The 14,330-nt window shown below is 44.3% G+C and overlaps 1 protein-coding gene across 4 annotated transcripts in view; it reads left to right on the top strand.

The window, feature by feature from the left end:
- The window catches only part of GATB (glutamyl-tRNA amidotransferase subunit B), an 83,993-nt gene that overhangs the window by 33,983 nt on the left and 35,680 nt on the right, over positions 1 to 14,330 (top strand). For 2 of the 4 annotated variants that reach the window (XR_007376717.1, XR_007376718.1), the window contains exons 12-13: positions 4,675 to 4,809; positions 7,225 to 7,641. Coding sequence is in view for 2 of the 4 variants with exons in the window: in XM_048943056.1 (XP_048799013.1) it covers positions 4,675 to 4,809; positions 7,225 to 7,353 (264 nt within the window). In the remaining 2 variants the exon portion in view is untranslated. Of the gene's footprint in view, positions 1 to 4,674; positions 4,810 to 7,224; positions 9,274 to 14,330 lie in introns of those variants that run through there. The other 2 variants (XM_048943056.1, XM_048943055.1) reach the window with 1 other exon arrangement.

Genomic DNA, 14,330 nt, shown 5'->3' with positions numbered 1-14,330 from the left:
GGCTGGTGGGAACTAATCCATGGCTTGCAGTTAAGCTGAGCGTATCAGCTAGTATGTGCAAAAGGATACTAGAGCCTATATTGTCAAGTATTGGTGCATGGAAAAGGATATCAATCACCTGATTGTAGTCACAAAAAGAAGTCTGATGTGGTGCACTCTGTGAGTTTAACACAGACACGTCTGACCTTCTTTTTACCCTGGCTTCTTTGAGCAAGTGCTGCCATGAGTCTCCTAAGCAAGGACTGTCTGTGCAGCCAGTTTTCCCTCTATCATTTTGCTTAGGACAGTCTGAAAAATCAGCACTTCACACATTGATCTCTAAAGTTATGAACTGCTTGTGCATATTAGGCAAAATCTGGAATGCTTTTGCGATAGGGAATAACTGCCATTCACCTCAAATTTTCTATGTGGGATTCATCGTCCTTTCCAATGAGTTACAGTGCTCTGTGTTTAAGTACATTAGTTAACCTTTTTACCTCTCTCAAATGCACAGGGCACGTTTCCACCTTTCCAGCACAAGTTGATTGAGTCCGAGTGTAACTTCAAAACAGTACAGGCCTTAGTTCACTCTTCACGTGATTACAAACCCAGAGTTGCAAATGTGTCTCTTTTTGGGAGACACTTCCTGGTTCTGGGTGTTTTCTTTTGGAGGTGCTTGTGGATCTTGATTATGTTGGCCTTGTAATTGGCCTGCTCCTTGGAATAGCCAGCTGCTTTTTGTAGGCACCATAAATACAGATTTAAGTGCCTGACTTCAGGCATGTGCATCTGGAAATGTTGGACTGGAAAACTAAAAGCTTCAAAAAGGACATAAAATATTAACAGAGAAATGCACTGGGATGCAGAGCAGTTGTGTGCCTTCAGGGCAATGGGGCACCCATTAGTTTGGGGTCTGTGTCTGAAAAAGTAGCTCAGAACTCCATTCTTAAGTCTGTTTCCTTCTGGAAGTAGAGAGGATACTAATGCCCCTCCATTGGAGTCCTTTCCTTGTAATAAATCTGTACGCCAGCACTTCTGACAGGTTATGAAATGTCAAGAATTTCAGAGATGCCTTTCTTGTTTAATTACAAACTCCTTGTGATGTGCATGTTGTCCTCTGTGTTCTGAAATTGGACACAGAAGTAACAGTGCTATTTGCCATCACTGAGTGATGCTGTCAAACTGCAGGAACCTTGCCACATTTAGAAAAGTATTTTGGTTGCCTGGATGTCAGAGGAGTAACAAATGTTTATAACAATTCTCAGCAGTAGGCCGAGATGCTGGATGGCCTGAGGGCAGAAGGGGCTATATATACACAACGGCAGATGAAGTGCAGCACTTGGAGTGGAGGAGAACGAATTGCAGTGGTAGAGACAGATCCAACTAGAAGCGCTAGCAGGGTTGATGGGGTGAGCACACAGACATGCATACACATACGTGCTCGCAGCAGGAAGCCGTTAGAAGTTTTAATTTGTTAAGAGGATTGTGTTCAGTCTCTGCTGTATAAGGCATTAAAACACAGATAAAAGCTGCGAGTGCTGATTATAGACACAGAACATTGTATGGTAGGATGCGTATGCCAAGGAAAGGGCACAGTGTGCTTACATAATTACCACTTGGGTAATTACAGAGCTCGTGCCCAACTTGCCATCAAATATAGCATCCTACCCCAGAGGCCTCTGAAGTAGTTTCATGCTGGCACGCCTGTACAAAGGGGAGCAGCTCCGCTGGTATGCAGGGCTGTGCAGGGAGCATGTCCTGCACTGGGGAGACCCTGCATAGGCACACACTGTGCATGGCCTTACCGTGGAGGCACCATTTGGATGTCAACAGTAGAACGTAACTCTAGTACACTGAAACTGGTCTGATAGGAGTATGGCTGAGGCGGGACCTCGCTCCTCACCAGTACGGCTGGCAGTATGCACATCTGTGGCTGAAGGGACCTGCTTTTCAGCGAGGGCATTGTGGGGGGGAGGTGGTTTTTGGGTCAGGAAAGCAGAACGTGGCTTCTGCTGTTGAGAGCTGTGCTGCAGCAACTCTGTGGAAACACCAGGGATCTGTAGCAGCGTGTGGAGAAGAGCAGGCCCCTTGCCTTGTTTGCTTGTGCAGTTGCATAGGTCACCCAATATAAGAATAACTTCAGTGGACCCACTTGGCACCCCTACTTCAAAGTAGGTAGCAGGAAAATGAGTACAGTACACAAACCTAAACAGAAGCATCTGCTTTGACTATTATGGTTGTACCATCTGGAGCAGTGAGCCCAGCCTGCCCCTCACTTTTGTCAGAGGCTGAGGGACAACTGCCAGACATGGAGGCTTTCCATCAGGGCAGAGGAGAGCAGCCCCCAGGACAGGCTCAAATGGTGCTGCCTGCTGCTTCCCTCCTCCTCTGGCAGCACATCGCAGTGGGTAGGCTTTCCAGTTGGAGCCGTTCACAGGCAGAGCATTCAGCTGGTATGATCGCCAGCTGCAAAATGTTTGATATGATGCCCATGGCTGCCAGACGTGCAAGTCCTGATTAATTCATCTTGACCAGTGGTTTGCTGCTATGCCTGTTAGGTGGGGAGAGCAGAACATCATTAAAATCTAATCACGCTCAGCCAAGAGTCAATAGTAGAAATTACTGAGATTTTAGTGATAGAAATGAGGCCTGAGATTCTCATTTTGGCTCTGGAGACTTCATAATTTGATCCCGCTGTTCTGATGCACACAGTTTGTGTAAATGAGCTGAAATCATTTTTTAAACTGCTTTCTTTAAATTTCTTGCCAAGTAGCCAAGCACATTTTTAAAAATGCATTTTTGACAGGATTTGGGCTCATCTCTCTCTCTGTTTTTTGACATACCTGTAAACAAGCAAGGGCCTTGATAACGATACTGCTCTGGTGGTTAAGTGGATAAGCTCGTTACCAAATTGAAAAATACATACAATGCAGATGTCACAGGGAAAATCTGCTGCCTTGAAGGTTTCTAACGGACAAGCTTTTCTCAGTGCCGGGAGGTGTTTGGCACAGAAGGGGCAGGGAATCAGAGATGGATCTCGCAGTGTCAGCTGTCCAGCAGCCTGATGTAAGAGTTGCTGCTGGGTAACTCCACCATGGTTGGCTGCTCAGATTGTGTTTGTTGCAAATTTTCCCCTCCTGTAGCCCACAGTGTCTTGCTTGCATGCTTACCAGTCTTAAAAATCACATCTGCCTTTTTCCAGAACAATGATATGGCTTCTTCGTTGCCCAGTCTCTGATTCGTTCAGCGCTTCAGACTCTCCAGGGTGTTCTGCTGTGGGCTGTGCTGTGCAGAGAGGCCAGAGCTCCCTTTGAAGGGAGATGTGCCATCCCAGTGCCTCGGGGACAGAAGGCTTTCTGCCAGGTCCCTGGGGAAGGAGGAGCAGCTGGGGCTGCCTGTGGAATGAGGCATGGAGTGCAGCAAAAAGATAATGCTAAGAGATGCAGGCAGGTTGAGTCTCCGCTGGATGTGTTTGTTTCTAGGGGTGTTTCAGGTAGCGTGGGCATGATGATCTTTAAGTACGGTACAGGAAGAGAGATCTTGCAGAGGACGTTGTATATAGCATTGATTTTTGTAGCTAAAAGCAGCTTAGAGCTTTGCTTATGGTGGTTATAACTCTGCTTATTGGCAATTTAATATTTTGATGTGCACTTAACCCTCTTACAAGGCAAAAAGAAGATGCAGCTTCCGTGAGAGTTGTGTATCATTACCCTCTCGCCGGGTCTTAGCTCTGTGATAAGATCCCATCAAAAGCTTTAGGGTACGGCTGCCACACAAATATCTGCTTGCAGGAATTGTGTCAGTGCATGGTTCCTATGTACATGTTGTGGCTACAGAACTGTTTAACTGAGGGTCTTTCTTACCACAAAATATTCCAGTGCTGAAGAATATTGCTGGCATTCCTAAAGCACCACCCCACGTGTGCCATTTTCCCTAAGTTGTCTCACTGCTTTGCTAATTAACACGCAGTTTGAGTGCCCCTTCTCTTCTCTCCTTCCCAGCCTCTTCTCCATCCTGCATTGAGTATTTAATGCTGAAATGGTGACAGGGCACTATTTCCACACTGGTACACAGCAGTGGTCCAAACATACAATTATATCTTCAGTGCAGAATGAAGCGTAAGCAGCTGTTTTAATAACGGTTTTCTTCCTCTCTTCCCACAGGTCTGAAATAACAGCAAAGGAAATAAGAGCAAACGAAAATCACTGCCCAAGGAAACTTTTTTTTATAAATGTTCTCTTTTCTCAATTTTATTCCAGGGTAACAGCCCTCATACAGCATAGGAACACACACCAACATTAACAATTACTCCCGAGGCTTAGAGTCACCCAGCATTCCTTTTCTGGGAGGTGATGCATAGCTGGGCATGGAGCTGCTGCAGAGATTCTGCTTGGCACTATTTTTCTTCTGCTTTGTCATATGTATCCTCATGACAGTTAGCTGATTGAGGACTGGTAATGAGTTTCCTGGGACTGGACTTGGTACTGCTGTCAACTAATGGTCAGTTTCCAGGCAGAGACACCACTCATGGAGATGCATTCTTTTACTGCTCTCAGGCAGTGCACAGCGTGAGAAGATCACTGTTGCTCTTGCTGTTACTAAAATCTGACTTCTTAGATCAGCAGCTAAAATAGTGCAAATAAATAACATCAGTATGTAAAATGACTGATTTTTGTTGCTCATTGTGGTTTTCAGGTGTTTGAGGAATTGTGGAAGGGAGAAGGGAAGACTCCTCTTGAAATCGTTAAAGAAAAGCAGCTTGAACTGATACAAGATCAAGAAGAACTTGAACAGATCTGCCAGGCGGTGATTGATGAACGAGAAAAGGAGGTGATTATGGTGGTGCTGAGAAGCTTGCACACCCTTCTACTCTCTGGCACTAAAAAGGGGGGTTTAAATGGCCTTTTTTTCTCTTTTAATTGGTATTTGAGCTCTAAAGCCAGTTAGAAGCATTAAAGCTGACGTGCAGCTACCATCAGGTCTTTTCTTCTCCTTTCTTATTTTACTAAGTGTTTTTTTGGAAATTGAAGCTTACACAAAATGATCTGCAGAAGAAATTACCAGTCTGGCTAATGTGCTAAGTCATTCTAGGAGACCATAAAAATGTAATACAAGAAAGGAAAGCTGTAGGGCTCTTTCTTCACCTGTGCAATACACTGCCCTTAACTTGACCTGGCCACTTGGCCACCTAACTGTCATTTTTTTTTTGCCATCTCCTGTGATATTAGTGCACCACTGCTACATTGTTCTGAAGACTGAGGCTATCTGCCAGCAAGGCATATAATAGTAATGGACTCAGGGACTTCTGAGAGGTCTAAAATTCTACTCCTCTCTTTACCCTGTCCTCCTCCTCCTTCACAGCCAAATGCGAATTTTTGCTCACTTTCCTGCCTGGCTGTGTCTGTAGGGTGAGAGGAGACAGACCCACGTGGCAGCAGCGCTGGAGGCTTGGGGACTGGGAATGCTGCCCTCTGCTCCCCCTTGCTGCAGCTGCAGGTGTAAGGACAGGGTTTCAGCTGTTCCCCATCCCCTCAGAAGGATGCAGCAGCCTGCGTGGCTCATCCATCTAATGAGCTCTGAGCCAGCAAAGGGGGAAAAAGCTTGTTGATTGCGAAGGGGAGGAGTGGGAAGAAATCCTGACAGACTCTAACATCTGTTTTGTATAAAAAATGAGAATGAAAACAAGCGCTTGTATGTTCTCTGGAGTGAAAATGTAAAAGCAGAAGTGAATAGCTTACTTCTAATACAAGCATTGTCTGGATAAATTTGCCATTTGGAAAAAAACACTGACATCTTCTGAGAACAATACCACCCACCCCAGTTCGCATTGGGGGATGCTAACAGCTCTGCAAGAGCTTTTGATAAAGAAAATGAGCTGGCAGTAGGTCGGCGTGACCTCCATCAGACTGACTCATTTGCAGAGCCTGATAAAAGTGCTTCTGTATTTTCAGACTAGTGTGGAAGCGCAGGCGTAGATACAGAAAGAACATCAGAGCTGATTGGGAAGTGCAGAAGCTGAAGGTCCATAACTACGCTCCCATTTCAATAATAATGCCTTGTCTGAGAATGTCATTCCTCTCTGCTTTTTGCTGTTTTAGTCAAGCCAAATGCAGTAGAGCGGCTTCGCTTTCCTCCTTTTTCCAGGTGGTCTTTCACTAAGGCAAAAGCTGCCTGGAAGGGCTGTAATTCACTGCTTCGAATTGCTGTAAGAACTTGCAAACTAAAATAAGAGTTAGCCGAGTACTTGCCAGGAAAAAAAAACCAAACAGGCCTTGCTTTCGTTGGGAACTTTCTTCAAAATGGACAAAATTCCAAAACAACACTGAGCTGTTAATGAAAATGCAGGATCTTGGCTGTACCGTACTCTGCCCCACGTAAGGGATTTCTGTCACATAAGGAGTAACGAGTCCCTTCCATATTGTGACTTTACAGAGATTTTTAGACTGCCAATAATTCAGATATCCTAACGAGCAGCAGTATTTGCATTTGTGCTTGAAATTGTCACAGTTGGTGGTTCATATGTTAGCAATCCTTCCCTTAGTATCTGTAAATATGACATCGTGTTTAATTGAAGCTATCATGTTTTGCCCAGTAATTCTGACAATGCCGAGAATGCCTTCCCTGCCGCACAAACTGTAAGAGGACATAGTTTCAGTAGTAGTGCCTCCTCTAGAAATGCTTGACAGTGGATTTTTCAGTGCTTTTCTTTTTCATTTCCTTTGCTTAGCCTTTATACATGGATATTTTGTAGGTAACTCTGCGTCAAACAGTAGCTCTCTGATAGGAGGCCGTATTTCTCATCAGTGGACTAACTGCTTTGTTGCAAAGGATCCTTGGCTTCGAGGAAATAATCTCTGTTATGGGCTTCAGAAATATTTTTCAAATTGATTGCGATTCAATGAAAATAATTTATTAAAACTGAACAGTATTTTAAGGAAAAAGCTCCTATCGGCAACAGAAAGTCACTTGTTTTCCTGCTCTCTCCCAGGAAGTCACTGTCTGAGCTGCTTGTGTTCAAATCCAGAAGTGCTCACTGACTTTCTCAATAAAGGCAGATCTTCATTAAATGTAGGGCCTTGCAGTTGTTGAGCAGTTACTGCAAAGCCGAAGGAAGCTTTTATAATAACACCTTAACCCCCTAAGTACAGTATTTACAGTATTCAACTGCGGTGGCCTTAAAAAACAAAAATATCCATACCTTGTCCAGGAATGACTGAGCGTGTTGTTTTCCTGTTCTTTTTAAAGGTTATGGCGATAAAAGGAGGAAATGAAAAAGTTATCAATAAGTTAATTGGACTGGTTCGGAAAGCTACACGAGGCCGAGCCAACCCTCTTCTGGTGAAGCAAATACTAGAGAAGAAGCTGTCAGAGTAGCCACAAGAGAAACTGGCCCAGCTGTCTACAGAAGACGTGCTTCGTTCTGTCTGGTTTGCTGCTAATGAACTTTGGTGCCTCCTTGTCTGTCAGGATTTTTTTCCCAGACTGGTTATGCTTCAAGGAGCATCATGTTTTTGCCTTTCCCAGCTGCATCGGCCAAAGGTGGATGAGCAAAGGACCACCTCAGCAGAAGCTGGCAGTCATCTTACATCTCCTTCATTTCAGTGCAGCATTCTGAAGTGTCATTTCCATATAGCCATAGGGAGCACGTTCCCAGGAAAATCTGTGAGTATACAGAGCTAAGTTGCATTGGTTAGTTTTGTAGTAAAGCAAGTGTGAATTCAGCTCTTACAGCTTCCTCTTTGTCAGAAGGGAAATGCACAGATCTGGAATGCAGCAGTCCAGTGGTACATACTAATAACTCAATGTTAATTAGAGTAAGTACATTTGTACCTAAGATCAAAACACCCAGCAGTAATTAAGAATGGCCACATGTACCTTCATGCCTAGCAGAAGGAAGAAAAAAATGCTAGTCCTCATTCTTCATGTCTGAGGTAGGGGAAGGGACAAAGTCAGTAGATGTAAGTGTCAGCAGTACACATTAAGTGGCTACGTATAATCAGTGCCAGATTCTTTGCTTGTCTTCACTTTGTATGTGTCCAAACATCTGCTTTGGCTACTCAGTGCTGTTTCAGTCCTGAACAATTCATAACTTACGTTTACCTGGGCCTAGGGCTTTATGCTGTCACTTGGAACCGCATCCACTCAATGGAAGTAACTCAGATAGCTTACTGACTACTGAGCAGGATTCAGCCTGGATCCAGGATCTGCTCCACTTATTACTCCTAAGGAGGGTTTTACGCTGTGTTCTGGTTTATAACTTCCATTTTGCAGCCCATAGCTTTAAGCACTCTCTGAAATCAAAGCTCCTGGAGTTAAGTTCCCAGTCCCACCCCACCAACATGTTTAAATCCTGCTGATCAAACTATTAACAGGAGGCCCAACTGGAGGCATCCATTCAAATTTACAACTAGTAGGAAAAGAAATCCCATTTACCAGCAGGAGTTTCTTAAATCCCTTTCGCAGGCTGCTAAATGGTACGTTTTAAAGACCACATTTATCTCAGACCTCAGTGTTGCTTCTTCAGAATGGTTTTTGGGGCTATGCCTGCCTGGCGCGTGCTGCCAAAGGAGTGCAGCAGGTTGAGCACTGGGATTTTTGTCATCTTCTGCAGAAGTGACATTTGCAGCACCTAGTTCAAGCTAGGTTAATGGCAATTAATTCTTACAAGTGCTAACGTGTCTCAAAGAGGATATTTCTGTACAAACTGGCTCAAGTTCAACTTGGAACCCTAAATTAGAAGACAAGTAAAAAGATGCTTTTCAAATACATGTAATGGATAAATGTATATCCATAATTCAATAAAAATAGCTACACAGTTCAAGGGATGTGGCTGTCAAAAAGAAGTAACATGGTTGCAATCAAAATTCCTGACCCTTACAACAGCACAAAGCCAGGGTTTTCTTGTAGCCTGTCATTTGCACAAAAACTTTTACTGGCAGTTTCCACAGATTGAGCAAAAAGCACTATTTTCTCTTAGCCAGTGGTGTAAGTTTTCAGTCAATAGAAGGTTGACTGTGCAGTCAATAGACTATACAGCAAACTTTAAATTTTAGAACTGGAATTCTGTTCAACCGCTGCCACGGCAGGAAGAAACCAGAAGGCACAGGAGGTTCTGCATGAAACCTCAAGTCCTAATTCAGAGGTACTGCTGGGTTTAGAAAAACACAGTTGTTTCCAGAAGGTGGTACTCCAAGGTTAATGCTTTCTGTTGCACAGCTTGATGGGGCTGTGCCAAGCCGATCCTTTAGAACAGTGGCTGCCTCTTCAAAAATAAATAAATAAAGGAAAACGCAACGTGGTATTTGGAACAGTAACAATTAAGCTGTCTGTAAGAGAGGGAAGGATCTCCCCTACTGTAGCATGACTACTACTGGTCTGTTTCTTCAATGGCTACTGCTTCTTAGCCACTCCTTACCTAAATACTCTTTGCTAATATAGTACAAAATCTGTTAAAAATCACGAGCCAAGTTCTATACGAGTATAGCACTGGATTTATTATAAATCTCAATCTCTTTAAAATGGATAACAGGGAAGATACAGAGAAACAATTGTAACATTCTTCTCCTTCAAGGGAAGGTAAAGATCAGCCATAGTCTATGAACTTTGAACTATATTAAGAACCAGTCACTTGCTGAATTTTTAAGCAAGTCTCTTGCAGACGCACAAACTGTAAATTTCTTTCTGATGTAAAAAAGTGTTTTGAGTCAAAGGAGATGAAGATGGTTAATCTTTTTAACATCAGTGGAGGTACCGGCCATCAGGGTAGAAGTGGTTTTGGTTGATGGCAACAGAATGTAGAGGTGAGAACGGGCAGCGTGGCTGGCTTGCTTGATTCTGACTCTCACAGCATCAGCCCTGTTACACAAGCCTGATTGAATGAATACAATCAAGACACGAGCCTTCACTGCTGGCCAAGAGCCTGAAAAACCATCCCAGATGCCACAGCCACCGCCATTCTGTGTGCTACATGGAGCTAAAGGTAAATCCTAAACAAACACTCCACAACTAAGTGCTTTACAACAGCCTTGGCTTAGCTTTGTGTAACAATAATCTGCGGAACATGTTAAAAGACAGAAGCAGCTTCTTAGAATTTAGTATCTGCTATCGTGAAGACAAATACAAAAAAAACCACCCACCCCCAAAACCAGCAAGATCAGGTGGAGTGTCTGACCACAAAGCATTCAGTATCAGAACATTTTGCGGACCCACAGGTTGCTTTAGCGTGCTTGTATCAAGGCTAGGAACTTGAGAATTAAGATGGAGGCTTTGACCCTAGCTGTTAAGTCTTATTTAATTACAGCAGTTCTCCCCTAGCTTCTGATTGGAGATGCCATCTGTGCAATAGCCATCAGGCAGGGTGAATTAAGGACAGTTTTGTGCAGATTTTCAGCAGTAGCCGTTCACAACCAGAGGGCCAAGGAAAGCACTCACAAATTAATAGCTGACACCAGACACTGCCATGACAATCTCATCTCATCGTTGATGGAAGTCCTTTCCTTTGGGAGGTCACCCCGAGGCAGAGAGATGATACTTGCTGTCCTGTACAGCTGAGGTATCCCTTACCCAAGGTTGCAGAAGAGGATGAGAAAGTTGACAAAAAAGATGCTGGCAGTGCTGAAGCAGTGCAAAAAGAATTCCTAGCACTCAGCCTTGGCTGCAGAGTTTAATTTTAACAGCATTAAAAATAGAAGCATATGATAGGAACCGTAACTACAAATTTACTCTCTTACAAGTATTCACGCTGTAATGCTGCTGCAGCCCCTCTCCACTCTGCTTGTGGCATGGTGTCAGCTCCTGCAGTGTTCTCCTTTCTGCTCTGAGCACCCCCCTACTTATAAATTTCACAATCGTTGACCTCAGTGCAGCACCTTCGCAGTAGTTTATGACCTTGACAGTAAGAGTGGCTTTTTTTCTTTCTTAAACAAGTTTAGTTTTCCACCCACTGTCTAAAACTGCTCTAAAGAAAAGACAGAACCACCGGCTGGGCTTTTCTGCCTTTGCTTCTTGCATCTACCTTGCAACACTGTTAAAAATACTCTACAGTTCATTATGCTCTGCTACACCTAATGGTCTTGTAAAGCCAACTTGCAGCAGACAGGAGGTCAAGATTGATCCTTCCAAGCACGCAGAAGCTTACCTGCATTGGGTTGATTGCTCAATGAAAGCCACCCCTGCCCCTGCAAGAAGCTGCAGAGTTTCACATAATACAGATACAAAGAGAGGAATCTATTACTAAGCAGTGGGAGGAAGGCAAAAAAATCCAAACTCCTAAGTTGTCAGGGCCTGTGATTTGCTGCTCCCTTTTCTGCAATGGCAAATTTACACTCCATCTAAAAGTGCCTCTGGGCTAAGCATGACCAGTAATCAGGGATTGCTGTGGCAAGAACAGAAGAAGACTGCCAGCAATGCTCCCTCTTTTCTGGCTGTGCCCCAGCACACGGCCCATATCAGGCCCTACAGCCCGATTTTAAACACAACAAAGCAAACCTCCAGCAGGAGACGGAGTGCTCAGCTGCTGCCATAAGACAACATTGACTGGCCTTAGAGAAGCTTACAAAACTGTTACTGTTCTGGGACTTTAAGCCTGACAGCGGTCAGAGCTGCACTCGGACTCGGAGCAGCACCAAGAGAGATGAGAGTCCTGGGCTCAGGCTGCAGCCACAAGCACAGAGACCCGAGCCCTCTCTCTCTCCTTGGAGCACAGGCAGGTACCTTGCCTGAGCAATGGCCAAGCTGCTGTTGCAGCGCTGAGTTGTGTGCGGCTTCATTGTCCTGGATTTAACTTATTATTTTTTTGGTCTAAATCCAAGCTATTTTTAAAGGAGACTGTAATAAAGTACAGCTGCTGTGGGATTGGCTTCTTCAGAAATGTGAGTTTGCAGGTATTTAGCCCACAATACATAATCGTATGCAGGCACCCTGCTGACGCGCTGGAGAAAGTTACTTGGTTGAGAAATGCAGCCTTTGCACAAAAGTTCCATCAGGGCTTCTAGCCCAGAGCCTTCAGTCTTAATTTAATCCAGCTGCCACACAAAGCCATTATAATCAATGAACAAAATAAGATTTGCACAGTCAGCAACAACCACCACTTTAAGTACTATGTGTTTAAGAATACAAGTAATGCCTCCTATTCATAAATAAGAGGCTTCCAGCTGAGCATGTAACAAATGAAGTAGACTGACGCAGGGCCACAACATGTTCAGCAAAGCTGAGGCCCCTGAAAAATTAAGCACGTTTGCTCAGAGCTGGGCCTTCACGGATCACAAAGTCACCAAACAGTGCTGCATTCTGCGGCTGCCTTCGCTCCGACAGCCACCACCACTGTCCTGTGTTATCCAAACACCTCCTTATGCAAATCTGATGCTAACAAGGATCATTTTTTTTTTTTCTGTTCTTGGCACAATTCTGGTCCAGAATACTACAGCGCAATGCTACCCAACTGGGAGGTTTCCATAGGAGACTGTCATATTCATTTTCTCAAGTTTGCTCTGAACCTCTCCTTTTTGGCCGTTAAATCAGGATAAACACAAATGTAAATTTTCACTGTGCCCCCTGCTAACCTGTGGTGTTTCACCCTCAATTTTCTCATTTCTGTAAGCAACCAGAGGGTCAGGAGCCCTCTGTTTCTGCTGATGATGTTCAGAAGGTACACAGAAGACGATGCTACGCTTACCTCAGTCCGCTCTAGATGCAGCAGCAGCATCACTGCATTGGGCTGAAGGTATCAGAGTCAAAAGAAAAGGAGGAAGAAAATCCTGGTATTCCATCCACAACTGCAGATGCAGTTTAAATGTTACCAACTTAATAGGAACTGTCACAAAAACTGCAGGCATGACATAGCAATTTCAGTAAATACAGCACAGTAAATTGCTTATTAAATCAAGCTGCCCTCAAACCAGAGCTGTGGCTGCAAATTCAAATGATACAATGACATAATTTAACCGCACCAAATCACACAGCTCCCATCCTTTTCTTCCCAATCCAGAGCTTTTAGAGCCTCTTACAGGAGCTAAAAACCTTCCTGAAGCATAAAACCTTGTGTGAGGCGTAAGCACAGCACTCAAAACGGTAGCAAGCACTTGTGCACCATGCTAGAGACAGTGCTTCTCTTGGTAAATAGGACTTAACCTTCTGAACCTAAATCCTTGGACAGGAGGTGACGCAACAAGTCTGTCTGCCAGTCTTTTCTCTGAAGGAGGAGTCTATGTAGCTCTCAGGCCCTGTGCCTGGGCCAAGGAGCATCTGGAGCGGTGCTGGTGGCAGGGACTCTGCTTGGGCACCACCTGCCAGATGTTCTCCTGTTCCAGGCAAGGCCGCTGCCAATCCCCAGAGACCACCCCAGCTGCTGGGTGTTTTTCTCCCACTCTGGGAAATTCACTAACCTTAATAAAAGCATCAGATTGAGTCTGAAAGGCAAATGCACAAAGCAGTCACAGCAGCACATCAGTGAACTTAGCCTTCTTGCAAAGTGACAGACCTCAACAAGAAGGGTAATAATGAGCCAGCCATGCCACAGGAACATCTCAGGGCATTCCCACAGCCGAGCACCACCGAGGGAACCTTCTCATGGCCGCAAGGCAGCTAAGACCAGCAGCCTTCATGTCAACTCTTCCAAAATCCAAGTTCAGACGTTACCTGGACAAATACCTGGAACTACAGCACTAGCAAACATCTTGCTCACCTGTAAAATTCCATTTTATTTTGGGGCACATAGAGAAAAGATTAATTTAAGATGGGCCATCAACACAGCACATGAATCCCAAGTGATGTGTATGCTCAAGGATCGGTACACGTGAATGATAATGCTGTTTGGAGCAACACTGCTAAGTGCTTTATCCCAGTTATAACAGGAACTGCCTTTGACCAAGATGCCTCATTGAAGAGAGATGGTATAATGCATTATCTAACTGGAAAGAAGGAGCCTATTAAACAAGCATTGGGCTGAAGAACTTACACAGAAAAAGGCAATTCATCTTCAAAGGATCAACATTTTCATGATAAATCACAGTTCCTGCATTTTGGAGACAGGCAGATGCAATCCTTGCCAATATTTTTTCACTGGCTGCTGACACGGTGCTTCTATCACAGCTGAGACCTACCTGCAAGTCCAATTCAGCTCAACAACCAAGAAATACAGTGTTAAACATACAGTGGCCATTTTTGTAGCCCTAAGCTGGGGTTAGTGCACTTCCCCACCTCATGGGGGCTGACAGATTCCCCTCTTACAAGGGAACGCTGTGTACAAACACAGTTGCAATCTTTCACCAAGAAGTCCTCCACATCATCCTAGATTTCAGGGGTTGACTTTATTCCACTGCAGCTCATAAGGAAAATCTTTCCATTCCTCAAAT

This window comes from Lagopus muta, chromosome 4 (genome assembly GCF_023343835.1).
Source record: "Lagopus muta isolate bLagMut1 chromosome 4, bLagMut1 primary, whole genome shotgun sequence".
In the NCBI taxonomy this organism is placed as follows: domain Eukaryota; kingdom Metazoa; phylum Chordata; class Aves; order Galliformes; family Phasianidae; genus Lagopus; species Lagopus muta.
Note: the sequence above shows the minus strand (reverse complement) of the source record. Positions and strands in the feature narration are given on the sequence as shown.